We start from the raw sequence: 27,658 nt of genomic DNA, 5'->3' as shown, positions 1-27,658 counted from the left end.
ACTGTACTCCAACCAATTCAAAAGATCAAAAGAAGTAATTTCAACACTGTGCTTTTTAAAAAAGGAAGCTAACATTTTTTCTATGGCTTCATCCAATGCTCTCAGCTTCCATGACAGAGGGAATGGGCTTAAGATGCTGAACAAGGTACAGACACTTCCTGTATGTGCAGGTCACCATGGACTTATCAAAGTACAGGCAAATTTGATCCTGGGCCCAGCTTCACATCTTTTCTGCATTAATCCAAATTGGCCCAATTTGACCACTTCCTAAGGAATTATTAATGTTTTTCAGATGCAGCTGTAGCAAGCCTGCAGTCCTGCTCAGGACCCATTGAAGAGGAAATTAAAATGGCAATTCGGAGATCTGCTGCTCCCATTGGGAAGACGGAGAAAGTTCTGCTCACAAGCAGCGCATCTCAGGAAACTGCAGGCGCACAGATCTTTGATCTCCTGAACTATTCCATGTTCTCCACCTGTATGCTAACTGAAAACGTTTTGCATGGTTCCCTGTTATTGTGTTGGTCTGGAATTCTAGGATTCCGTTACAGCTCCTTCTGTGGGATCATAAAGTTCTGCTTCAGTAACTTTATGAATGGAGATTGCTCCACCCACTGATGATGTCACATAAGGTGGCATTTTATACACAGTGAGGGTGAAATTAGTCTTGGGCATGAGGGCAAAGTGGACAACTGTGAATCCCCGCTGGATTTTCTATTCCATTAATTTTAAAAATTGGGGCAATTCAATCAAATATATTCCCCTTTGACTACTGAAATTTAATGCAGGCTAGATACACCAACTCTTTCAAATGCTGATGTCACTGCTATTCACCTGACCTGGTTTGGTTAAAAAAACAATTAAGCTTTCCTTCGCAGGGTGGCTCTTCAAGAACAACAAATTAGTTACTTTGGCCCAAAAGATTATACAAACTAGGCTTGTATTCCCTGGATTATAGCAGGTTAAGGGGTGATTGATTGAGGTTTTTAGGATTTTGTCATGAATTGAGTGGGTAGATAGAAACTTTTTTCTGCTGGTGGGGGAGGCCAGGACAAGGGGACATAACCTTTAAATTAGAGCCAGGCCATTCACGAGAGAAGTTAGGACACATTTCCTCATGTAAAAGGTGGCAGACGTGTGGAACTCTTTGCCATAAAAAGCAATAGATGCTAACTCAATCAAATAATCTCACATCGGAAATAGATTTTTATTAGCCAAAGGTATAAAAGGATTTGGAGCCAAGGCAGGAGGAAGGAGTTACGATACAGATCAGCCATGATCTGACTGAATGGCAGAATAGGCTCAAGGGGCTGAATGGCCTCCCCCTGTTCCAATCTCAGCATAGAAAAGCACAGAGTGATCTGATGTTAATAACAGCTGGTTTGCTTATGCAGAAGCTAACCAAATCTAGAAAAGTGAAACTTCACTGTACTGCTGGTCAGTTCAACTGCTATAATAAAAATATTTTATTAATGTAATGGCAGCTGAAAGAGGTGCCCTACGTACGGGATGGAAGGAGCAGTCAGTTGCGGTGGGGAGAGATGGGGTGGGGTTGGAAGAGGAGAAGGAAGGAATGATGTGGGCAGGGTGGTGAGCTTTTCAACAAAATCAGTGCCAGTTTATACTGACAGGTACCTGGATTGGCGTAGCCACAAAAACCACGCCTGAAGTTGAAGCCAGGGCACATTTTGAACTCTTAATTAAGCCAATTTAAGTCGCTTTTATGTTGGTGTTTGTTTAGATTGGGTGCCAGGAGATCGCTGTCTGGGAGCCAGCTCTCAATGTTTACATTGCTGAATGCTGTTCCCTTAGATCCGTGCTTCTGCTGAAGGGATAAGGCGGTGCATGTGCCAGGAACTAGTTCATGGATCCCAAGCTCCAATCTAAAAATCACCGATATAAAAGCAAGCTTCAGACAACCAAGTGAAAGTTATGGGGTCCTGTCAGTATTGGGACAGATCTTTTCCTCAATTTTTCACTGTAACCAAGGTAACAGAGCAGAGCTGTAGGGGCAGAAAAGCAATCCTCATTGCTGATTTTGGTTTCTCAAGGGTCGTCTCAGAGGGGAAGTCCAACATTACTGCTAATCTCTACAATAATATTTCTGGATGCAAAATGGCCTTTGTTCCATCTACCAGTAATTGTCTCCTTCTGCTAGATGAGCAGCAAAGCACAAGCTGACAAGCCTGGAATGCTCTTCTCAGCTTCGGCGAATAGAACCCAATAGCCTTGAAACGTAATTTTTGTGTAAATTATCTGCTCATCTAGCTGAATAATGTCAGTGCCGGGAAAAGGAGCACCTAGCATTTCAGGCACCCAGTGTCATGTGCTCTGGTATCAGTAAATCGTAAGATGAAGGGTTTAAAGCTCCTTTCACTCAGACAAATATGTGCCTCAACCCAGACCTCACAACTGCAATCCCTCCCAATCTCTCACTATGGTGGCATTTTTAATTTCCATCCTATGACTTATTTTTAATTCGTTCAATTGATGTGGGCGTCACTGGCAAGACCAGCAGTTGTTGCTCATCCCTAATTGCCCTTGAGAAGGTGGTGGTGAGCTGACTTCTTCAACCGCTGCAGTCCATCTGGTGCGGGGTAGGTACACCCACAGTGCTGTTAGGGAGAGAGTTCCAGGATTTTGACCCAGCAACAGTGAAGGAACGACGATATAGTTCCAAGTCAGGATGGTGTGTGACTTGGAGGGGTACTTGCAGGTGGTGGTGTTCCCATGTGTCTGCTGCCCTTGTCCTTCTAGGTGGTGGAGGTCATAGGCTTGGAAGGTGCTACTGAAGAAGCTTTGGCGAGTTGCTGCAGTGCATCTTGTAGATGGTACACACTGTTGCCACTGTGCGCTGATGCTGGAGGGAGTGAATTTGAAGGTGGTGGATAGGGTGTCAAATAAGCGGGCTGCTTTGTCCTGGATGGTGTTAAGCATCTTAAGTGTTGTTGGAGCTGCACTCATCCAGGTAAGTGGAGAGTATTCCATCACACTCCTGATTTGTGCCTTGTAGATAGTGGACAGGCATTGGGGAGTCAGTAGGTGAGTTACTCGCTGTAGAATTCCCAGCCTCTGACCTGCTCTTGTAGCCACAGTATTTATGTGGCTGGTCCAGTTCAGTTACTCGTCAATGGTAACCCCGAGGATGGTGATAGTGGGGTATTCAGCGATGGTAATGCCATTGAATGTCATGGGGAGATGTTTAGATTCTCTCTCGTTTGAGATGGTCATTGCCTGGCACTTGTGTGGCATGAATGTTACTTGCCACTTATTAACCCAGGCCTGGATGTTGTCCAGGTCTTGCTGCATATGGACATGGGCTGCTTCAGTATGAGGAGTTGCGAATGGTGAACATTGTGGAATCATCAGCGAACATCCCCACTTCTGACATTATGATGGAGGGAAGGTCATTGATGAAGTAGCTGAAGATGGCTGGTACCAGGACACTACCCTGAGGAACTCCTGCAGTGATGCCTTGGGATTGAGATGGCTGACCTCCAACAACCACAACCATCTTCTTTTGTTCTAGGTATGACTCCAACCAGCGGAGAGTTTCACCCCCGATTTCCATTGACTCCAGTTTTGCTAGGGCTCCTTGTTGCCATATTCTGTCAAATGCTGCCTTGATGTCAAGCGCAGTCACTACCACCTCACCTCGAGTTCAGCTCTTCGTTTGGAACGTTTGGACCAAGACTGTAATGAGGTCAGTAGCTGACTGGCCCTGGCGGAACTCAAACTGAGCATCAGTGAGCAGGTTATTGCTGAGCAAGTGCCACTCAGTAGCTCTGTCGATGACCTCTTCCAGCACGTTTTATGTTTTAATGAAGAATGGGGGAAGCCTGCCTCTGTCAATTTATAAAATGGTAACTGTAGCAATCCTTTAAAACCAGTTTTAACCTGGAATCCAAATATTTTACCCCCTGTAAGTGTATTGAACAATAAACTCAGCTCATCTCTCACTTTTTTAAAAACTGACCAATCACAAAGCTGAGAGTTCCCATTCTCTGCAACTGTCAGAGAGAGAGAGAGTGAGGCAGGGGTGGGGGGAGACAGAGGGAGAGAGGGGGAAAGAGAGGGAGAAAGAGAGGGAGAGAGGGGACACAGTGAGAGAGAGGGGAGAGAGTGAGAAAGAGGGGGCAGAGAGTGAGAGAGATGGGGAGGGGGGGAAGAGAGAGAAAGCGACAGAGAGCGAGGAGAGGGAGAGAGGGGGTGAGAGATGGAGGATAGTGAGGGGGGGAGAGGGATAGAGAGGGGGAGAGGGGACAGAGAGGGGTGGGGGAGAGACGGGGAGGGGGAAGAGAGAGCGGGGACGGAGGGGACAGAAGGAGATGGGAGAGGGGACAGAAGGAGATGGGAGAGGGGACAGAGGGAGATGGGAGAGTGAAGGACACAGAGGGAGGAGGGGGGGGGTGAGAGATGGACACAGAGAGGGAGAGAGAGAGAGCGAAAGCGAGAGGGGTGAGAAAGAAATCAAGATCACTCCTGACAGATGGACATCTATCCGGATTCTCCGCATCACTACATCAAGCGTGCGGGCAAACATTGACTACTCATGCAAGTAAGAACAATGCCAAGTACTCATTAAAGAGGGAGAAATTTGTTTTAAATCGGACTGTGTTTTGATGGCATCAGGTTGGCTATATGCCTTATATACAGATTAATTGCTCCGTCCGTGGTTGAGTCAATCATTTTGTCAAATGTCCATAGTGCAACATGTTGATGCCTATCCCTGATGAACAGCCATCGGTCGTGGTCCATATCCGTACAAACAACGTAAGTAGAAAGAGGGATGCAATCCTGCAGGCAGAGTTTAGGGAGCTAGGAAACAAACAAGCAAGAAGGACCTCAAAGGTAGTACTCTCCAGATTACTCCCAAAATCACACGCTAATGAGTATAGAAATAGAAGGATCGAGCAGATGAATGTGTGGCTGGAGAAATGGTGCAGGGGGGAGGGCTTTCGATTCCTGGGACATTGGGATCGGTTCTGGGGGAGATGGGACCTGTACAGGCCGGATGAGTTGCACCTAAACAGAGCCGGGACCGATGTCCTTGCAGGGTGATTTGCTAGTGCTATTGGGGAGGGTTTCAACTAACTTGGCAGGGGTGTGGGAACCATGGGTTAATATTAGTGAGTAAAAACAAGGTGAACAGAGAATTGCAAGAGTCAGATAGCACTAGAGTTGGAAATAATCTGGTATTAGGTGGGGTCAGAGTAATAGGGAATGAAATAAGGTCTAAATTATGTTTCTGGTGCATGTATGTGAATGCATGGAATATGATAAATAAGGTTGGTGAGCTGTAGGCGCAGATAGCCACATGGGAATATGATACTGTGGCGGTCATGGAGACCTGGCTCAAAAAAGGTCAGGACTGGGTACTAAATATTCCTGGATACAAGATGCTCAGGAAAGATAGGGAAGGAAGGAAAGCAGGAGGGGTACCAGTACTGATTAAGGAGAACATTACAGTGCTGGAGAGAGAGGTTGTCCTAGAGGGGTCAAGGACAGAATCTATTTGGTTAGAACTAAGAGACAATAGAGGTAATATTACACTACTGGGTGTATTCTATTGTCAACCGTCTAGTGGGAAAGATATTGAGGAAATTACAGAGACGTGAAAGAACGATAGAGTAGTCATAATGGGGACTTCAATTATCCTAATGTAGACTGTGATAGTGACACTGTAAAGGGCAGCGAGGCACAAGAGTTTATGCAGGAGAATTTTCTAGATCAGTATGTTTCTGGCCCAACAAGGAAGGAGACATTGCTGGATCTGGTTCTTGGGAATGAGGTGGGTCAAGTGGATCAAATGTCAGTAGGGGAACATTTAGGGGACAGTGATCATAGTATCATAAACTTTATGTTAGCTGTGGAAAAGGACAAGGAGCAATCCAGAGTAAAAATAATTAATTGGGAGAGGGTCAACTTCAATGGGGTGAGAACTGATTCCAGCAACCTGGATGACGACAGAAGTAGATAAAGCAGAAAAAGGGTGCATACATTCTGAATATAAGAAGGTTCAGAGGGGTAATGAGAAAAGAAATGAGAAGCAAAGAGAGAGTATGAGAAGAGACTGGCAGCTAACATAAAAGGGAATCAAAAGGCTTCCATAGGCATATAAATAGTAAAAGGGTAGTAAAAGGAGGAGTGGAGCCGATTAGGGACCAAAAAGGCGATTTATGCATAGAGGCAGGGGACATGGCTGAGATATGAAATGGGTACTTTGCATTTGTCTTTACCAAGGAGAAGTCATTACCAAGTCATAGTGAAAGGGAAGGTGGTTGAGACACTGAATTGGCTAAAATTAATAAAGAGGTATTAGATAGGCTAGCTATATTTAAAGTTGATAAATCACCAGGACCGTATGAGATGCAGCCAAGGATACTGAGGAAAGCAAGGGTGGAAATTGCAGAGGCACTGGCCATAATCTTCCAATCCCCCTTAGATACAGAGGTGGTGTGAGAGGACTGGAGAATTGCAAATGTTCAAAGAAGGGTGTAAGGTTAAGCCCAGAAACTACAGGCCGGTCAGTTTAACCTTAGTGGTGGGAAAGCTTTTAGAAATGATAATTTGGGGCAGAATTAACAGTCAGTTGGACAAATGTGGATTAATTTTAAAAAGCCAGCATGGATTTGTTAATGGCAAATTGTGCTTAATTAACTTGCTTGAGTTTTTTGACGTGGTAACCAAGAGGGTTGGTGACGGTAATGCTGTTGATGTAGTATACATGGACTTCCCAAAGGCATTTGATAAAGTACCACATAACAGGCTTGTTGGCAATGTTAAAGCCCATGGAATAAGAGGGACAGTGGCAGCATGGATAAGAAATTGGCTGAGTGACAGGAAACACAGAATAGTGGTGAACGGTTGTTTTTCGGACTGGAAGAAGACATCAAGTGGGATTCCTCAGGGGTCGGTGTTAGCACCACTGCTTTTCTTTATCTATATTAATGACCTAGATTTGGGTGTGCAGGGCACAATTTCAAAATTTGCAGATGACACAAAACTTGGAATTATTGTGAACGGAGAGAAGAATTGTGATAGACTTCAAGAGGACATAGACAGGCTGGTGGGATGGGCGGACACGTGGCAGATGATATTTAATGCAGGGAAGTGTGAAGTGATACATTCCGCTAGGAAGAATGAGGAGAGGCAATATAAAATAAAGGATACAATTCTGAAGTGTATGCAGGGACAGAGAGACATGGGTTACATGCGCAGAAATTGTTCAGGCAGATTGAGAAAGTAATCCTGGGCTTTATAAATACATGCATAGAGTACAAAAGCAAGAAAGTTACAATGAACCTTTATAAAACATTGGTTCGGCCTCAACAGGAGTATTATGTCCAATTCTGGACACTGCATTTTAGGAATGGTGCAGAAAGGATTTACGAGGTTGGTTCCAGGGATGAGGGACTTCAGTTATGTGAATAGATTGGAGAAGCTGGGTTGTTCTCCATGGAGAAGAGAAGGTTGAGAGGAGATTAGATAGAGGTGTTCAAAAGCATGAGAGGCCTAGACAGAGTAGATAAACTGTTCCCACTGGTGGAAGGGTCGAGAACCAGATGACACCGACTTAAGGTGAATGGCAAAAGAACTAACAGCGACAGGAGGAAAATCTTTTTTACATAGTGGTTAGGATCTGGAAGGCACTGCCTGACAGTATGGTGGAGGCAGGTTCAATCTTGGCTTTCAAAAGGAATAACTTTCTGAAGAGAAAAGATTTGCAGGGGCATGGGGAAAAGGTGGGGGAGTGGGATTAGCTGAGTTCCTCTTGCAGAGAACTGGCACAGACACAACGGGCTGAATGGCCTCCTTCTGTGCTGTAACCATTCTATTATTGTATGATTCTAAGATGATAGACCTGATTGGGAGATCAGCCAACTTGTGGAGAATTATAATCATTTCTGTTACAAATTATATACATGGGTGTACTTTTCATACAAATGTTTGATCATAGGACCTTATCTTGTCTTATTTTAATGTAATGGAATGGCATTTCATATTTTGGGTGGGGAAGAAATAAAATTAAAACACAGACAAACATTGTTATATATATATATTAATACATGCGGGATTTCTGGTGATCCTTAACCTTTGAAAACTGCAGACATTTTTTGTTTTAATGATATCCTGGATTAAAAAACAGCAGAACATTTTCATCTGTTCTACGATTAACTTTAGCGCTCTGAGGGAGGGAAAAGCAGCTGGTTGCACTACTCCTGATCGCTATCCAGTAACCCTTGCCGAATATTCAAGAGTGGCTTTCTTGTGAGGACAGCTGTAACCTACTCCAGGGCCAAATCATCTGCCAGCACTCACTGCCAAGGCCCACACATGACATCTTAAGGAAAGTGTAACCACACCGTTTCACAATTCCTTGTCACATGGTCAAACCAGGAAACTTCAGCTCCTATTTTAACCTAAGCTGCCCAGTGGGAATGAGGCTCATTGGACTGGATGCCCATTCTGGACAATGTTATTCCCAAATGATCTCAACTGAGTGTAACATCAGGCATGGTGTAAAGCAAGTGCCCGACACAAACCTGGCCCTTTCCTGCTCGGCAGGTTAGGTTAAAACGGCGGCTCCAGTTTTTACCTAAGCTTTTTGAATTGATAAAGAAAAAAAAAAAGTCTTGCATTTAAATAGCGCCTTTCACAACCACTGGATGTTCCAAAGCACATTACAGCTAATCAAGTAATTTTGAAGTGTAGTCACTGTCGTAATGTAGGAAATATGGCAGCCAATTTGCACACAGCAAGCTCCCACAAACAGCAATGTGGTAAGACCAGATAATGTTTCTTGTTATGTTGATTGATGGATAAATATTGGCCAGGACGCTGTGGTTAACTCCCCTGCTCTTCTTCGAAATAGTGCCATGGGATCTTTTATGTCCACCTGAGGGGGCAAACAGGGCCTCAGTGTAACATATCATCCGAAAGATGATCTTATTCTGAAACGGAATATGAACTGATACCTTATCCCAATACATCTGTAACCTTCCAGGAACAGACAGACAAGTGACAGAAATACATCACTGTACAATAAACAAGCTTTTAAAATGTGTTGAAGTCCCCAGTCAGAAACACAAACTGCACTGGAATACAAACACACCTTGCCATGCCAATTCCTGATCTCAATAATGTTGGAGAAGCAGCAACCAGAAGCCAAATGTTCCCCCACAGGCAGAGAGGGACCAACCATCCAAGAGTAAACAGCTCTAAGCCACCTTCTCTCACACCTCCTAGGTTCCAATAGTTACCAAGTGGCAACAGTAGAAACCTGGGAACAGACTGTTTGATGGCTCAGTGTTCGAGGTATGGTATAAAGCAGTAGTAGTTCTGGAAGGTGGCGGGGGATGGTGTGGAATATAAAACTGCATACTCAAAGAAAATTCTTCTCCAGAGCCAAGTCATCTGCCAGCATTCGCCTGCCAAGGCCCACACATGACTAATGATCACCTGGGAGATATACTGGAGCAAAACTAACTCACAAGATATGGTGCCCACGCAAGGATGCGAACATCCTCCGGAGAGGAAGGGAGAAATTCAAATTCATTTGCAATTGAAATGACATCATACAGAAAGCAAAACAGAACCATTTCACCGTGCTTTGTCACATGGTTACACAATGAAACCACAGCCCTGCCTGGTGGGTACAGAGAAGCTTTGCTCACAAGGTTTACTGGATAATGATCAGGAGAAACAGACCCAGCTGACTTTCCACACCCTTCCACGGGCACCGGGGTTAATCGTAGATTAGATGACATTGTTTCCCTGTTTTTAAAGTCCAGGATATTATCAGACAAATAATGACTGAAGTCTTCAATAATTAATGATCAATTAATTAAACTCCTGCTGTGCCCACACAAAGCTGCTTTTGTTTAAAACTAGAGCAGTCATATTAACGTCTTAAAGAGAACAAGTTTAAATTCTTAAAAGTATGTCTTTTTATATGCAGCCGTCAGATATGCTTCAAAAGTGAAACTCATTTTATAAAATCTACACATTTGAATTCACCTCTTTCTAGTATTTCTGTACAAACAGGTACTGAATGTAAAATTTGCCAATCTACAATCTGTGCAGAGACATTGCAACTATTGACAATGTGCAAATGCCCTCCTATGAAGCAGCAAAGCAACACTAACCGCAGCATTTAACTGAAATCTACTTCCCATGGAAGCCCCCAAGAGCAGCAGTGGGCTTTCCCCTCTTACATCGGATTTATGGATCACACATACAGACATGGAACAATGACTGAAATGACACTGCTCATTGAGACATTTGCCCCACTACACACATTTCTAATTTGCTCTCCTGCTTTGGGCTTGAATCAGCCGCAATGTAACTAGAATCGGTTTATGAGCCAACAAGCAAGAGTTTTGAAAACATTTGCTTCTTCCTTCCGTTCTCTGAATGGAGCAATGGCGGAATATATATAGTTTAGCATTTTATTCAACGTGGGTCGTGCATTTATATCACACATTCCCTAAAACATTAGAGTTTTTAACAACCTGCAATACTTAGGAGAGCTCTATCCTAAAAGTAATCTAGTAGCAGAAAATTTGAGTCTGGAGTTTAATTCAATGTGTACCCTTCGACAAATCATTTCTCAGAATGATGACTGGATAGTGATACAGATTCATCGCAGCAATAAAACATAAAAGGATCCAGGGGGAAAAAAAATCAAACAGGTCCTTCTCAATGGCAACAATCATGAGACAAGTTCATGGATGATTTTTTTGCATTGTAGCAGAGAGAGAAAAAAATTAATGTTTCACAGACTTAATTAGCACTCGAAGCAGAGCGATCAGACAGAGCCAAAGAGAAGCTTGTTGCACTGGTAGCATAAAATCTAAGCAACGTCTCATTTACTGCACACTGCTAGAGCAAGGCTTATTCTACAAAAGTTCTCGTAGAATAAATCTAGAGTTTTATTCCACTCTAATATAAAAGCAGAGGCGCTAAGCATAGATGTCTTTCTGCAGAAGAAAGCCTGAGAGGTAGCTTCACAAGGCAGCCTCAAATCCCTCTGCCCCCTCCCCCTACCAAAGTCCTTGTTTGGTGCAACTCACCAGAGCACATCCCTGCTGCTTCTAGAGTAGCCAGGCGGGCAATCCACAGAGCAGTTGTAAGAGCCAACAGCATTTCCACATTGCCAAGATCCACAGATACTGCTGTATTCTTTTCATTCATCAATGTCTGTACGGAGAGCAAGGCTTTCCACCCTTATTCCTCCCCGCTGCATTTCTGAGCTACCTGTGCCTTTTGGCAGGCTTGGGTCACCACTCTGAGTAGCGGCCTGCCATCAACTCAGATGCTCCTTCAGCAAATGCAGATGTTCAAAGGGCATGCGGTTATCATCAGACAGACAAGACCCAATTTTCCCCTAGACGTACACTATTCTCATCCCAGTCACAGTCTCTGTTAAAAAAAAACCTTGCTTCCTTTTTTTAAATGTCAATCTCTAACTATGCAACGGATGAAGTGAGGGGAATATGGCATTCAGCAGTTCGATGGGTTAGTGCCTTAACTGGTACACTAATCCATATGTTTACATCACTTCTTTGCTGCGTCATCTGATTTTCTTCAATGACTCGTTTCGAAGCAGATTTTAAAAATGCTTCACTATTCACTCCCAATTCAACCAAGAACCTTTCCTATAGGCAACAACAGGAAGCTATTGTGAGCTTTTATGGTAATTTATTTTGAATCCCGATTAGGTTTTTTTCCTTTTGAATGAGAAATACTTTTTTTGGAGAAAGATGGTGCTTCCACTTCTTTTGGGTGCCATCTGATTGGCTAATCCTAAGATACAGCCCGCAAAATGGCAGATGACGCAAACTACAGGCAGACAGCGCATTGTAATCCAATTTAAATTTAAATCTTGGGCTACGCAAGAGTGAAATAAAGATTCTGAACTCAGTCGCAGAACGCAAAAGATCAGCGCCCAAGACTAGTGCTGGTGATCAATGTAGGAAAAACAGCCCAGCAATATTCGAATATGGTAAAGTTACACACGAGTGAGGTGTGATGGCAGAATCAGTAACGATTCCATTGCGTCAATGTGATCCAACTCGGTTAAACAATAACAGTAAGCAACAAACACAAAAGATGTGGGTTAGTAAGGCTGTGACAACTTCATAATATTCCACAGTCGTTGATAATAAGTTCTATTTATGCACTAATGCATTGTATGGAGTTGTCCCTTGGGCTTTCTGCATCACCACAGTGTCCTCCTGATTTCAGATCCAACCTAAACCTGGTTTTATCAAACTTTATAGAACTAACAGACATCAATCATAAGATGTTACTGCTTTTATTTCACTTGTGTGAAAGACCATTGCTATTTGCTCTACTATTGGGATAAAATCAGAGAATGGCATAGCTCAGAAGGAGCCCATCATTCCTATGCCCTCTTTGAGTCTCCAGTTCACTGGTGTGAGGCGATCAAGGAGAACTTCAAGAGGTTCTTTATATTCAAAGGTGTTCAGAGGGCGAGAGAGAGACAGAGGGAAATGTCCCGACTCCAGAAAAACATGCAAAATCTGCTCCGACTGCAGTCGATGGGGGTCGAGGTCAAGGAGGACCTCCATGAGGTGAAGAGCCCACAGGCCTCGCTCTTTGCCACGGAGGCCTCCAAGATTATCTTCTGGTCCAGAGTCCGCTCCATTGAGCAGGATGAGACGTGCTCGCGTTACTTCTTCCAAAAGGTACACAGACAGAGCTCTGTGATCAGCAGCCTGAAGAAAGAGGATGGCTCGGTAACGTCTTCGCAGTCTGACATACGAAGGATCAGCAAATCCTTTTATGCTGGACTGTACGACGTGATGCCCACAGACAGCAGAGCCTCCCAGTCCTTCCTGTCATCTATCACAGAGGTCTTAGATGACAGCATGAGGGAGAGACTGGACAAGCCGTTAACCCTGGACGAGCTGACAAAGGCCGTCAAGTCCTTCGAGACGAGTAAAACTCCCGGAAGCGATGGCTTACCGGTTGAGTTGTATTCGGCCCTGTGGGACTGGGTCGGCCCAGACCTGCTGGAAGTATATGAGAGTATGCTCCTGGCCGGCAGCATGTCAAAATCCATGAGGAAAGGTATCATCACCCTCATCTACAAGCAGAATGGGGAGAAGGCAGAAATCAGAAATTGGAGGCCCATCTTACTGCTTAATGTTGACTACAAGATTCTGTCCAAAGTCATCGCCAGTCGAGTCAAGTCTGCTCTGGAGTTGGTGATTCACCTTGACCAGACCTGCACTGTACCCGGCAGGAAGATCTCTGATAGTCTCACGCTACTCAGGGATACGATCGCCTATGTACAGGACAGGAGGGTGGACACCTGCCTCATCAGCCTGGAGCAAGAGAAGGCTTTTGACAGGATATCACACACCTACATGATGGACGTGCTCTCCAAAATGGGGTTTGGGGAGGGAATCTGCAATTGGATCAAACTGCTCTACACAAACATCAGTAGCGCAGTCTCAATCAATGGATGGGAATCAAAAAGTTTCCCGATCCAATCTGGAATCAGATAGGGCTGTCCTCTCTCCCAGGTCTTGTTTGTTTGCTGTATTGAACCCTTTGCTGAATCTATTAGGAAGGATGCGAGCATAAGTGGGTGTCAATCCCAGGCAGTGGAGGCACCCAGGTTAAAACCTCCCTACACATGGATGACGTCGCTGTCTTCTGCTCGGATCCACTGTCCGTTCGCAGAGAGATGAGCATCTGCGACCAGTTCGAACTGGCCTCGGGAGCCAAAGTTAATCACAGCAAGAGCGAAGCCATGTTCTTTGGGAACTGGGCTAACCGATCCTTTGTTCCCTTCATCATCAGGTCAGACTAGCTGAAGGTGCTGGGGATATGGTTCGGAAGGGCCAGGGCGTGCACCAAAACCTGGAAGGAGCGAGTAGCCAGGATACACCATAAGCTGAGCAGGAGGAAGCAGCGATCTCTTTCCATTGTGGGTAAGAACCTGGTCATCAGCTGCGAGGCACTCACATTGTTGCTGTACGTGGCACAGGTCTGGCCCATACCCCAGTCCTGTGCCGTGGCAGTCGCCAGAGCCATTTTCCGCTTCATATGGGGATCCAAAATGGACCGGGTCCGGAGGGACACGATGCTGAAACCCCTTGATAAGGGCAGGAAAATTGTACCCAACGTCGTCCTCATCCTGATGACCACCTGCGTGTGCGACTGCATCAAGCTGTGTGTAGACCACCAGTACGCAAACTCCAAGTGTCACTGCGTGCTGAGGTTCTATCTGTCCCCAGTGTTGCGAAGGATGGGTCTGGTCAAATTGCCACGGAATGCTCCATCCAGTTGGATTGTGCCATACCACCTATCCTTCGTGGAAAAGTATCTACGCAAAAACACCTTTGACCACCAATCCATCAGGCAGTGGTCTGCACGGAATGTCCTCAAGGCCCTACGGGAAAAGGAGATGGTGGATCCGGTCGGATGGTTCCCTGAGCAGACTGCCAAAATCATTTGGGGGAATGCCTCATCACCAGAACTTTCAAACAAGCACCAAGATATAGCTTGGCTGGTAGTGAGAAGAGCCCTCCCTGTCAGATCCTTCCTGCACGACCGGAGTTTCATACCCTTTGCACAATGCCCTCAAGGTGGCTGTGGTGGGGAAATGACAGTTGCCCACCTCTTTCTGGAATGTGTCTTTGCAAAGCAGGTGTGCAAAGAGATGCAGTGGTTTTTGTCGAGGTTTATCCCAAGCAGCTCTGTAACACAGGAGTCTGTGCTCTACGGGTTGTTCCCAGGGATGCACACTGAGATAAACATCAACTGCTGCTGGAGGACCATCAATTCAGTGAAAGACGCCCTTTGGTCTGCCCGAAACTTGCTGGTCTTCCAGCGCAAAGAGTTGTCCACGACCGAATGTTGCAGACTGGCTCATTCCAAGATCCAGGACTACGTGCTGAGGGATGCACTAAAGCTTGGGGCAGCCGCGGCAAAGGCTCAATGGGGAAAGACCACTGTGTAAGGTCCCCCCCACCAAGGTGAATTAAGGGGCTGGATCATGGAAAACCCCTCGAACTGTAGCCAGAAAATATTTGTTTGCTGTAAAATGCACATGGCATGTAAATTGAAATGGAAGGGTTGTGAAGCAACTCACTCCTGTATTGAAGGAAACTGATCTCCTTTGCACTCTTTGTATTGTTTGACTTGGTGCTTTTTGGAACTGTTTTGTCATGTATTTTTTTTACAGATTTTTATGAATAAAGTATATTTCTGAGGGAATAAAAGTAAAGAAAATCTGTCATGGCAAGTTCTGCAGCAACCCCGCTTCTACCTTTTCTTCCCAATTCCCTGGAGCGATCCTCCAGTCATTTTATGTAAATGTTTTAGGAGGCGGGATCCCTGTCTCTTTAAAGAGAGGAGGATGGGGGTCCCGGGGGTTAAAGTTGTTTCCGGTGGGGGTCCCCCATGGGCCACAAACTGCACATGAAGGAGGGACCCCCCCATCCCCCCCTCTCCAAGCCCACAGGGCTGGCGCCTCATTTTACAAGGTGTCCTCCCTGTGCGGCGGAGGCACCCGACCACCGCTGGTAAGATCCCAGCAGCAGCATGAAGATGCCCTTAATTGGCCATTATAGACCACTTAAGGGCCTCAATTTGTCTCTGTGTGGGAAGGCCGTTGTTGGTTTATCCCACCACTGGAAAGATAGCTGGGCGACGGGATGGTGACGGGCCCTCTGACCCACCACCCACCCCCCGCCGCAATTCGCTGTGCCCCTCCCCACCTCCCCCCACCCACGGATCAAGCCTCGGGCTGCGGGGGGGGGGGGCACACAAAATCCCGGCCTATAAGTCTGAACACAATGGCCAGTGCGGGAATGATTAAAAGTAATGATCCAATGAATGATGCACACCTGCTTCCTCACACACTACAGAAATGCCTCTGTACCACATGTGATAAGTTAACGAAAGGTGAACTACACTGTAGCGAGTTTTGGACAGCTCTGGAAATGGTTTACATGACAGACATGTTTTTTAAAAATAGGAACCTTAAGTTGCTGTCACTTTAGTCTTAGCATTTTCATGCGATCCACTTTCTTTTTAAAAAATCACAATTTACCATCGCAGGTTTCACTTGTAGGGTTGAGGTGGAAGCCTCTGGCACATTCACATCTATATGAGCCGTCAGTGTTCACACATGAGCCGCCATGGCATTTGGTGCCATCTGCGCATTCATCGAAATCTGAAAAATATGCACACTTCATCCATTAAATACAATCAAATCCCACAGAGTAGGCAGCTGTGAAAACTCAAACAGCAAATAAAAGGATATCTATCTAAAGTGCAACTTATGTGTGGAGAGAGAAAGAGAGACAGAAGGAGAGAGACTGAGGAGAAAGAAGGAGATAGATATTGGGGAAAAGAGGGAAGAGATAGATTAGAGAGTAGCTTGGAGGGCAGTGAGAGAAGGAACCTAGAGCGAAAAGTGGAGGTGAGTGAAGGATAAGAACAGAGACTGAGCTCATTTGTAAAGAGCACTTCATGCCACTTCTCATAAAATTAATGATTCAAAACTTGGCTCTATTTGAGCAGAACATTAACAATATTACTTTAACAAGTAATTAATCTCTCCTCCTTCATCTCCCCACAACCCCCTCCCTCCCTCCCCCCACCTCGAGCAACCAGGGGTGCAAGGAGTAAAGACTATTCTTAGTACTTCTACTTAGGAGGCAGTTCAGAGAAGGTTCACTAGGCTGATTCCTGGGATGAAGGGGTTATCTTATGAGGAAAGGCTGAGCAGCTTGGGCGTATACTCATTAGAGTTGAGAAGAATGAGAGGTGACCTTATTGAAACATATAAGATTCTGAGGGGGCTTGACAGGGTAGATGCTGAGAGGATATTCCCCCTTGTGGGGGAATCTAGAACTAGACAGCATAGTTTCAGAATAAAGAGTCGTCCATTTGCAATGGCGATGAGACAGAATTTCTTCTCTCAGAGGGTCATGAGGCTGGGTCATTAAGTGTACTCAAGGCTGAAATAGACAGATTCTTGAACTTTAGGGGAGTCAAGGGTTCTGTGAACAGAGAAGAAAGTGGAGTTGAGGCCAAGGTCAGATCAGTCATGACCTTACTGAATGGCGGAGCAGGCTCGAAAAACCATATGGCCTACTCCTGCTCCTATTTCATATGTTCTTATGTACATTAAAATAGCCTGCTCCAATCACATATAATAAAAGCAAAATACTGCGGATGCTGGAAATCTGAAATAAAAACAAGAAATGCTGGAACCACTCAGCAGGTCTGGCAGCATCTGTGAAAAGAGAAGCAGAGTTAACGTTTCGGGTCAGTGACCCTTCTTCGGAACAAGGGTCACTGACCCGAAACGTTAACTCTGCTTCTCTTTTCACAGATGCTGCCAGACCTGCTGAGTGGTTCCAGCATTTCTTGTTTTTATTTCTGCTCCAATCACAGCTCACCAGTCAGTCACGTTCAGAATTCCCCATTTCTATCAACTGTGCATCACCACTTCTACGTCAGTATCAGTTTCCTCATTAAATATCCACAGCAAATTCTGTTATCCCCAGTCGCAAAGGTCAGGCACCTTTAAGTAACACATTAGCCTCTCTCGCATGCTCTGTACAAATAACTGGTAATATTAGGATTATAGGTTTAAAATTGCTGTGCATGGATTATGATTAATAACTCCATTCAACACAGGCATTGTAGGGTTTAGCGGGTTTGATCTTCAGATAAAGATCACGAGACTGATTTAATGCCAAATGCCCTCACAATGATGTTATTACTGTGCCATGCTTCAGTGAAATTGCACTCCAGTTCTTTCACAAGAGCCTCAGTACCAGGTACAAAAGCCTTTAAATCTTATATCCAGAGTTAATTAAAAGCTTTGTTTTCTTTCTGAAGCAAGCAAACATAATTAGCTTTAGTTCATTCTATTCCACCCAAGGTTTTTTCAGTCAGATGCATACACATAGAGAGAAAGAAAAAGAACTCGTCTAACATAAGCCTAATAAACCATGGTACCAGATGTGTCATGCAAGCATTCGCCGGAACCTTACAGAAATTGTAACAGGGCCTGGCGGGGCCCTTTAATTCACCAGACTGGAAAATTTCATCTGCTATGTCTAATTAGCATTTGAAGAAAAAAAGAAGCCAGGAATGCTTGCAAACTAAAAATATAATTAGAAATAAAACATATTTGATCCTCTGGTGTACGATCAGAATGTCAATGTTTGCTAAGTGTTGGGCTGAAAACTCTTGTTAGGTCAAATGGTGTTCACATTGAACCCATGGGGGATTGCTCTCCACCAAATATTTTCCCCCGTCTAGACAAGGCAACTCCTGGACTGCTGAAAAGTTTCTGTTAGGGCATTTGTCACAATAATTGGCTTAAGGAATCGGGGATGATGGGTTAACATTCTGACAAGATACACTGCCATTTCTGGGCAAAATAGCATTTGCTTAAATTAGCAAGGCCCAGCAGCAATGAAAAAACAGATTCAAAATTTACAGGATGCCTGAGTGAAACAGAATTCTACCAACGGCTAGCACCGGTGTTCTGTTATTTTGTGACATATTAGTCAGTGAAATAAAAGCTTATGTTAGTACACGGCACAATCCTTGAAAACGCTGAAGAAAATATCTTTTGTTGCTTTCATTCTGTCTGGCTCCAATCTATCTTTTTATCTAGATTCTTTTTCAGATTTGTGTCTCCCTTCATTCTCTTGCAGACATGCCTTGTGACTTGACTCCCACAGAGACTGGCAGCCCTCTGGTATCTCATGCAAGTTGCCCTTGTTGGGCGTGTAGGCTGAGACAACGTGTTGGCAGATCATTTTGTCATGAGAGATGTCACAGCCGAGTTTAATCCCACCCTCACCTGATGCAGGAGAGACTGGATAGCATTTTTTTAGATTTAGAGATACAGCACTGAAACAGGCCCTTCGGCCCACCGAGTCTGTGCTGACCATTAACCACCCATTTATACTAATCCTACACTAATCCCATATTCCTACCACATTCTCACCTGTCCCTATATTCCCCTACTACCTACCTATACTAGGGGCAATTTATAATGGCCAATTTACCTATCAACCTGCAAGTCTTTTTGGCTGTGGGAGGAAACCGGAGCACCCGGAGGAAACCCATGCAGACACAGGGAGAACTTGCAAACTCCACACAGGCAGTACCCAGAATTGAACCCGGGTCACTGGAGCTGTGAGGCTGCGGTCCTAACCACTGCGCCACTGTGCCGAGAAACCTCAGCCAGAGGTACAACTACATAATAAAGTGTTGTGGGAGGTGTGGATCATCTCAGGGGAAATTCCTGGATTCCATGTGCAGAGGAGAAAGACATGGAACCTAATGGCTGCCAAAAAATATTGGGGCAGAGGGAAGCAGGCCTTTCAATAGTTCCCCCCAACTTCTCATGGCTGCACTTATGGTTTTGACCCTCTCTAAATTCAGTCTTTGTAGGGACAAAATTTCCATTTTAAATGAAATACTACAGCATGTCTATGTTACTCTGCAATTAATGATCCAGGAATATGCAGCCTTGAAGCATCCAATTTCAGAGAGCAACATTTCATCACTGGGTAGGTGACTTCTAAAGTTCCAATGGTAGCACCTGCTCCACTGAGATCAGCGAGCTCAACACAAACAAGGCCATTTTGGATTTGCCTAATCTGTATAGCCCAGTTCCAACATTTCTCTCTCCAAAGATACTGACGATCTGCTGGGTGTTTCCAGTATTTCATGTTTTTATTTCAAATTTTCATCACCTTCAATATTTTGCTTTTTTTGGTGGGGGGTGGAGGGGGGCTCTGTTCCACTCTGGGTTCGTACGTTGGTATGTGGGGACTGTCTACCTGTATGGAGATTTAACTATTGTGTGCACTTGTGAACAAAACAAGTAAAAGAAAATGCTGGGTAACAAGACTCCACAGAAATAAAGATGTATTCCACTCTGTGGGTTTACACTAAAAACTTGGCCTTGAAATTGTGTTGCTTATACAAATGCCTAAAATCGGTTTGAAACTATTTTAAACAAACAAACGGTTCATGCCCCTGTTAAAATGGTGGACAAGGGACTTGCACTGGAATGCTAAGATCGCACAATGCCATTTCATTGACCATTTAACTATTTCTAATGGAAAGACACAAAGATAAAGGTTACGCCATCCAAGCTTATAACTCACTGGAGGATAATCACAAAGCGGTAGGACTGTGCTTATGGTATGACCTGAAGATAGATCTCACTGCAAAGCCAGACAAAAGGGGTATCAAATATTCAGTATCAGCGTCCGAGAGTCATTTATGGCACTAAAGGAGGCCATTTGGCCCATCGAGTCTATGCCAGTTCTCCCCAGAGCAATCCAGTCAGTCCCATTCCCCCGCTCTATTCCCATAGTCCTGCAAGCATGAGCCTGCTTAGTAAAATAGAAAGTCAATGCTTTAGAAAACATATTCCAACACAGCCAGTTATTCCTCCCTCCCCATTAGTGAGAATACTAAAATAGTAGTTAGTCAGTGGAACAATTATTTAACTGGCAAAATAAAGGATGTTTCATTTTAATTTTAAGCCACCAATACACCACAAAAAGAATTTGATTATGGGTGGATGTATCAGATTATGTGCTGTCAAACCCTTTATTTTCCTAAGGGAACATTGCCCTCTATTTTTTCCACTAGCTTTTCTAATCTTCCTGGTTTTACTGGACTGTGTACTCCCACACAGGCAGCCTTCTATGTTACATAAGTCAGCTTTTAGGAGATACAATAGGACCATCACAGTGCAGACTCTCACTTAATCCTTGTGGGGATGGACCTGGTTACTGCTTCTTCTTGGCAATGCAGTTGAAGATGGGAATTCAACCGTATGGGGAATGCAGCTTGCAAAATTCTGCAAGTTGTGCTCTGCCACCACTCCATACTAATTCCCTATGTTTTCCCTCCTCTTTTCCACCTGAAGGCAATGCTGGCTCCTGGTGAGTCATGGTTCTACAATTACAGCAGACTTCCTAAGCCTCCTTCATATGGTCATTCATTATACGTAAGCTTGGTCAGTGGATACAGAAAGGTTATTCAGCAGCAAAGTAGCAAGGGGAGGCAAATCCTCTCATCATGACATCTACATGTTATAACGTTGGTCAAAAAGAAGTGGGCACCCTGGCTGCTTGTTCCCAGTGACGTCAACAGCAAAATCCTCAGGACTGATCTGGCAGCCAGCAATTTTCCATTAGTATGATCAACCGAGTGAAAGCAAACCTATTGGTTCTGATAGTCCAACACCCCAAACACTAGTTTATCAATGCAGAGATCAAGATTTAGAATACCACTATTTCACATCATGAAGTTAAATTTAATAAATCTGGTAATTATGAGCTGGTATACTAGAAAAAAAATGACCATGAAAACGGCTGGATTGTTGTAAAAATGTAACTGATTCACTAACGTCCTACCACCCACAGAGCTACATGTGACTCCAGTTCCACACAGTGTTGATTCTTGAAGCCCCAGAGCAATAAATGCAACCACCCCCATCACAAGAACTTTTTAAAAAAGTCCTTGACTTTTTTTTTTATATATATTTTTTCTCTGTAATAATCCTGTCTGTTAGGCTCTGAGTTGTGCATTACCAAAACTGCAGTGTATTAATCGCCGGATCTCACCTTCACATTTGTGTCCATCTGACGAGACTGTGAATCCCTGTTCGCAAATGCAGTGGAATGAACCCTCTGTGTTCAGGCAATCCCCATAAGTACAAATCTCAGGTGTCTGGCATTCGTTTACATCTGGGGTAAAACACAGCGCTCATGTTTCTCTTTGCAGAAGCAACAAAAAAGAATTTGCCATCATTGTACATTTAAAGAGGGGGGAGGCGTCAGGGTTGAGTGACTGGAATGGTTTGTTCCAAAGCATCTCAACTACAGAGCTGCTGTATTGACCATTGAGAAGGTTAACCTAAGCAGAAGTGGTATCTAATGTGGTGTTTACTCTCTGGATGATTTTCACGGTTTATGTTAGCACAACACACCACGGCTGTTGAAATTAGATGATTGTTATCCACAGATACAATAATACTGGAGAGTGGTGGTCTTTCAAACTCATATTTAAATCAGAAACCTCTGTACGCTGTGTGTGCTTTTATATACATTTGTCTATATATTTTTCAATTCATTTTCAGGATATGTGGGTGTCGTTGGCGAGGCCAGTACTTATTGCCCGTCCTCAGTTGCCCTTCAGAAGGTGGCAGTGGGCCTTCTTCTTGAACTGCTGTAGGTCCGTGTGGTGAAGGTGCTGTTAGGTAAGGAATACCAAGATTTTGATCCAGCGACAATGAAGGCAGATACTTGGGGTATCAGAATGCTTTTAAAATAATGAAGACACAATACTGACATAACTCCTAATGAGTTCAAATCGCAATATTAACAAGAACAACTTATATTTATATAGTGCCTACAGCATAACAAAACATCCCAAGGCACTTCACAGGAGCATTATAAAACAAAATATGGCACTGAGCTATATAAGGAGATATTAGGTCAGATGACCAAAAGCTTGGTCAAAGACATAGGTTTTAAGGAGTGTCTTAGAGGAAAGTGAGGTGAGGCACAGAGGTGTAAGGAGGGTATTCCAGAGCTTAGGGCTTAGGCAGCTGAAGGCACAGCCACCAATGGTGTAATGATTAAAATCAGGAATGCTCAAGAGGCCAGAATTAGAGGAGCACAGATATCTCGGACGGTTGTGGGGCTGGAGACATAGGGAGGGGCGAGGCCATGGAGGGATTTGAAAACAACGAGGAGAATTTTAAAATCAAGGTGTTGCTTAACTAGGAGACACTGTAGGTCAGCGAGCACAATGGCGATGGGTAAATGGGATTTGATGGGAGTTAGGACACAGGCAACAGAGTCATGGATAGCTTCAAGTTTACAGAGGGCAGAATGTGGGAGGCCAGCCAGGACTGCGTTGGCACAGTCAAGACTGGAGGGAACAAAAGAACGGATGAGGGTTTCAGCAACAGAGGAGTTGAGGCAGAGTTGGGCAAAGTTACAGTGTGGATATGTTTTTGAATCTCAGCGTGAAATATGACTCCAAGGTTACAAACGGTCTGGGCTGAAATTTACTAGCCCTCCAACAGCAGGGGTCGGGTGGGGGGGGGGTGGTGTGGCTAGAAAATTATTCCAGGAGAAGCCAGCCACGACCCCCTCGCCCAGAAGGCCCCACTGCATTTTACCAGCGGTGGTGGAGCCTTAATCGACATATGCTAATGAAATTAAAATGAATGCATAAACACTCACCTGATGGCGACGGCCATCCCACGCCAATATTTCTGCCACTGACTGGACCTTCCACGCCTTCAGATCTCCGTACGGAGGGCCGAGGTGTGATTCTGGTGGGCAGGGGGAAGGAGTGAAATTTGCAGGGTGGGGAAGGGGAGGGGAAAAGCAGGGAAAACCACTCCGATTGGTTGTGGGGATGGTTGGAAAGGGTTCGGGGTCAAAGGTGCTGAAGTTGGGGGGGCGGGTGGTGGTGGTGAAAGTTCGCCATTTAAAAAATTGGTTTTCCAGGGGGCATAAGTTATTTTATTTATTGAGAACTCGGTGGGAGAGGGGATTGAAAGTTTAACTAAAATTTTATTTCTAATTTCAGTGCGGTGGCACGTTTAAAAATTTGTATCTACCTGAAGGGCTCGAAGCCCTTTAAAAATGGCGCCGGCGCCTGCGTGGTGGTGCCAGACGCCGATGCCCTCTACGTCATCGGGGGCAGCCGCTCTGCTCCTCCCATTTAAATTAACCGCTCAGCTCGAGCTGCTCCTCGCGGGCGGACCGTCAACTGCAAAGCGCACGGCTGCGATTTGCGGTGCCTTAGTAAAATCCAGGCCTCTGGTTCAGCCTCAGACAGCAATTAGTATTAGTAACCAATCTGTTCGTTCCAAATTCCCCTCTGTTACTTGGAGAGAGGCATCAATCTGACTAAATTAAGTGGGTTAATGCTTTCATTAAACCAATGGAGGAAAGAATTTCATAATATTCAATATTGATACTGATCAGTAAACTTTCTGCCTATTAAGAGCTTAAAAGATAAACCTTTCCGCAAATTGGATAAACGTTCTCACACGTGTAAAGCATTCCGGGTCTAGTGACAACCGCCCAGGGATATTACATGGGAAGGCCAATTACAAGACGCACTATGCATGCGACAAGGGGCGATGTGACGTTTTCTGCTGCGGACAGCATCGATTATTCTTTACCTTGGCACCCGACATCACCCTCCAGCTGGAAGCCACTTGGACAAGTGCACGTAAAGGAGCCTGCGTTGTTGATGCACACGCCTCCCTGGCAAGCACCTGCATTTTCTTGGCATTCATCAATGTCTGCAACAAATATGTACAGAAAGCTGCTGAGCTGCCATCGTCTATAAATGGACTCTACATTATTTATTGCTCCCTCACTCGTGGAACACCCACAGAAAATACGGCTTGAGCAACAACTGTTTTTTTATGGTTCCCAAAGGCATAAAGACATACTGCAGTTGGTTTACTTAACGTTGTCTGCAACCTTAGCCAAAGCTTTAAACAAACAGCTTTGGCCAAAAAGATCTTTTTCCCTCATCTGAATAAGTAGAGATGAAGAGATGAGCTCAGTTTATCATTCAATACACTTACAGGGGGTAAAATATGGGGACTACAAGTGAAAACAGGTTTTAAAGGATTGCTACAGTTCCTCTTTTATGAATTGACAGAGGCAGGCTTCCCCCATTCTTCATTTAAACAAAAAACGTGCTGGAAGGTGTCATCGACAGAGCTATTAAGCAGCACTTGCTCAGCAATAACCTGCTCACTGATGCTCAGTTTGGGTTCCGCCAGGGGCGTTTAGCTCCTGACCTCATTACAGCCTTAGTCCAAACATGGACAAAAGAGGTGAGGTGAGAATGACTGCCCTTGACATCAAGGCAGCATTTGACAGAGTATGGCATCAAGGAGCCCTAGCAAAACTGAAGTCAATGGGAATCAGGAGGAAAAACCTCCACTGCAAAACCGGAGTCAATGGGAATCAGGAGGAAAATTCTCCACTGCCTGGAATCATACCTAGCACAAAAGAAGATGGTTGTGGTTGTTGGAGGTCAATCAGCCCCAGGACATCACTGCAGGAGTTCCTCAGGGTAGTGTCCTAGGCCCAACCATCTTCAGCTGCTTCATCAATGACCTTCCTTCCATCATAAGGTCAGATGTGGGGATGTTCGCTGATGATTTCACAATGTTCAGCACCATTCGCAACTCCTCAGATACTGAAGCAGCCCATGTAGAAATGCAGCAAGACCTAGACAATATCCAGGCTTGGGCTAAATGGCAAGTAATATTAGCGCCACATAAGTGCCAGGCAATGACCATCTCAAACAAGACAGTATCTAACCATCTCCCGTCGATGTTCAATAGCATTACCGTCGCTGAATCCCCCACTATCAACATCCTGGGGGGGTCACCATTGACCAGAAACTGAACTGGATCAGCCACATAAATGCTGTGGGTAAAGAAACAGGTCAGAGGCTGGGAATTCTGCGGCGAGTAACTCACCTCCTCACTCCCCAATGCCTGTCCACAAGGCACAAATCAGGAGTGTGATGGAATACTCTCCACTTGCCTGGATGGGTGCAGCTCCAACAACACTCAAGAAGCTCGACACCATCCAGGACAAAGCAGCCCACTTGATTACCCCATCCACCACCTTTAACATTCACTCCCTCCACCACCGACACACAGTGGCAGCAGCGTGTACCACCTACAAAATGCACTGCAGCAATTCACCAAAGCCTGTTCGACAGCGCCTTCCAAACCATGACCTCTACCACCTAGAAGGACAAGGGCAGCAGAGAACACCACAAGTTCTCCTCTAAGCCACACAGCATCCTGACTTGGAACTATATTGTTGTTCCTTCACAAAATCCTGGAACTCTCTTCCTAACAGCACTGTTGGTGTACCTACACCCCAAGGACTGCAGCGGTTCAAGAAGGTAGCTAACCACCACCTTCACAAGGACAATTAGGGTTGGGCAATAAATGCTGGCCAAACCAGCGACGCCCAATAATAAAAAAATGGCAGACCAACGTTTCATGTGTTGCCCATTTATCAGAGCTGTAACTGATAAAACTGGAACGAACTTTTCTGTTCCTCTGCCTGTATGCAGCACATAGAGGAAAATCGAGGGGATGGATGGGAAGGGAAGATACAAACTGCCCAGACACATGATCAGCAAAATCTGCCCAGGGTCTCTAACCAACACAATAAGCTGTTTTTGACAGAATTAATGTATTACAGCATAGAAAGAGGCCATCCTGCCTGTCCTTTTCTGCCCTTTTACCTCCCCTCTCCTCATTATCCAAGGTCCCAAACACTCCTTTCAGGCGAAGCAGCGATTTACTTGTACTTCTTTCAATGTAGTATACTGTATTCGCTGCTCACAATGCGGTCGCCTCTACATTGGGGAGACCAAATGCAGATTGGGTGACCGCTTTGCGGAATACCTCCACTCAGTCCGAAAGCATGACCCCGAGCTTCCGGTTGCTTGCCATTTCAACAACTCCCCCTCCGCTCTCATGCCCACATTTCTGTCTTTGGCCTGCTCCAGTGTTCCAGTGAACATCAGTGCAAGCTCGAGGAGCTAATCTTTCGATTAGGCATTCTACAGCCTTGCGAACTGAACATTGAGTTCAATAACTTCAGAGCATGACTGGCCTTTTTTTAATATTTTATTTTTTAACCATGTGTCTGCTTTTCATATAGCCAGAGCTGCTCATTATTCTGCTATTAACACTCTGTCTGGACTAATGCTTTGTCTTTCACCACAAGCATTAACACAGGCTTTGCCTTTGTCCCAGGACAGCTTTGTTATTTAATCTCTCCTGCCATATCAAACACCTTCCCCTTTGTTCTCTCCCCCACCCCACTCCTCTTCCCTTGCTTAAAACCTAATGCTTTTCTAACCTTTGCCAGTTCTGATGAAAGGTCACAGACCTGAAACGTTAACTCTGCTTCTCTCTCCTCAGATGCTGCCAGATCTGCTGAGTATTTCCAGCACTTTTTGTTTTTGTTTCAGCTTTCCAGCATCTGCAGTATTTTGCTTTTATTATTATGTCATAAATATCATGTTGAGAGAAGTCATACAGTGCTAGCCTGTTTAAATGTGACAAAGCTACAACAGCATACAACGTGTGGCAACATTTCGTGTCCAGGGGCTAGATGGCACACCGTGCAGGAACAAGGATGTGGGATGTTTAGGCAGGTTCCCCCTCTGTAACTTTGCCGAGAGGCTGGGAAACTGGCTTAAACACCATTTGGACCATTTTTCCAGTGTTTTGCAACTCTTGCGACAAAATTACTGTAGACAAGTGGGAGAACCTCCATGGAAATTTACACCCATTGTCCTTCCACCACTTTCACTCCACCAGGCATCTGAGAGGTGCATTACCGTCTCCCTCCTGCCTCCACTTATATAATCTCAGGCAAAACTATCAGTACAGAATTTTGGTCTCTTAATAGCTTTGACTCTACGTATCATCAAAGGGTAATTGTGTCCCTTTGAAGTCACCTCATTCTAGTCAAGCCTTTATTTAGGGGAGATTCTCAGACCTGCATAATGTGCATCACATCTGTGATATGGTCTGTGGTTT

The 27,658-nt window shown here is 44.8% G+C and overlaps 1 protein-coding gene across 6 annotated transcripts in view; it reads right to left on the bottom strand.

Moving 5' to 3' along the window:
* The window catches only part of ltbp1 (latent transforming growth factor beta binding protein 1), a 368,337-nt gene that overhangs the window by 109,620 nt on the left and 231,059 nt on the right, over positions 1 to 27,658 (bottom strand). For 5 of the 6 annotated variants that reach the window (XM_068045343.1, XM_068045345.1, XM_068045344.1 and 2 more), the window contains 3 exons: positions 24,242 to 24,364; positions 21,660 to 21,782; positions 16,091 to 16,213 (listed from right to left, as the gene is read on the bottom strand). In XM_068045343.1, the coding sequence (XP_067901444.1) occupies positions 16,091 to 16,213; positions 21,660 to 21,782; positions 24,242 to 24,364 (369 nt within the window). The remainder of the gene's footprint in view (positions 1 to 16,090; positions 16,214 to 21,659; positions 21,783 to 24,241; positions 24,365 to 27,658) is intronic. The other variant, XM_068045346.1, reaches the window with a different exon arrangement.

The sequence above is a fragment of the Heterodontus francisci genome, chromosome 13 (genome assembly GCF_036365525.1).
Source record: "Heterodontus francisci isolate sHetFra1 chromosome 13, sHetFra1.hap1, whole genome shotgun sequence".
Lineage (NCBI taxonomy): Eukaryota > Metazoa > Chordata > Chondrichthyes > Heterodontiformes > Heterodontidae > Heterodontus > Heterodontus francisci.
The sequence above is the reverse complement of the archived record's forward strand: the minus strand, read 5'-3'. Positions and strand labels throughout refer to the sequence as shown.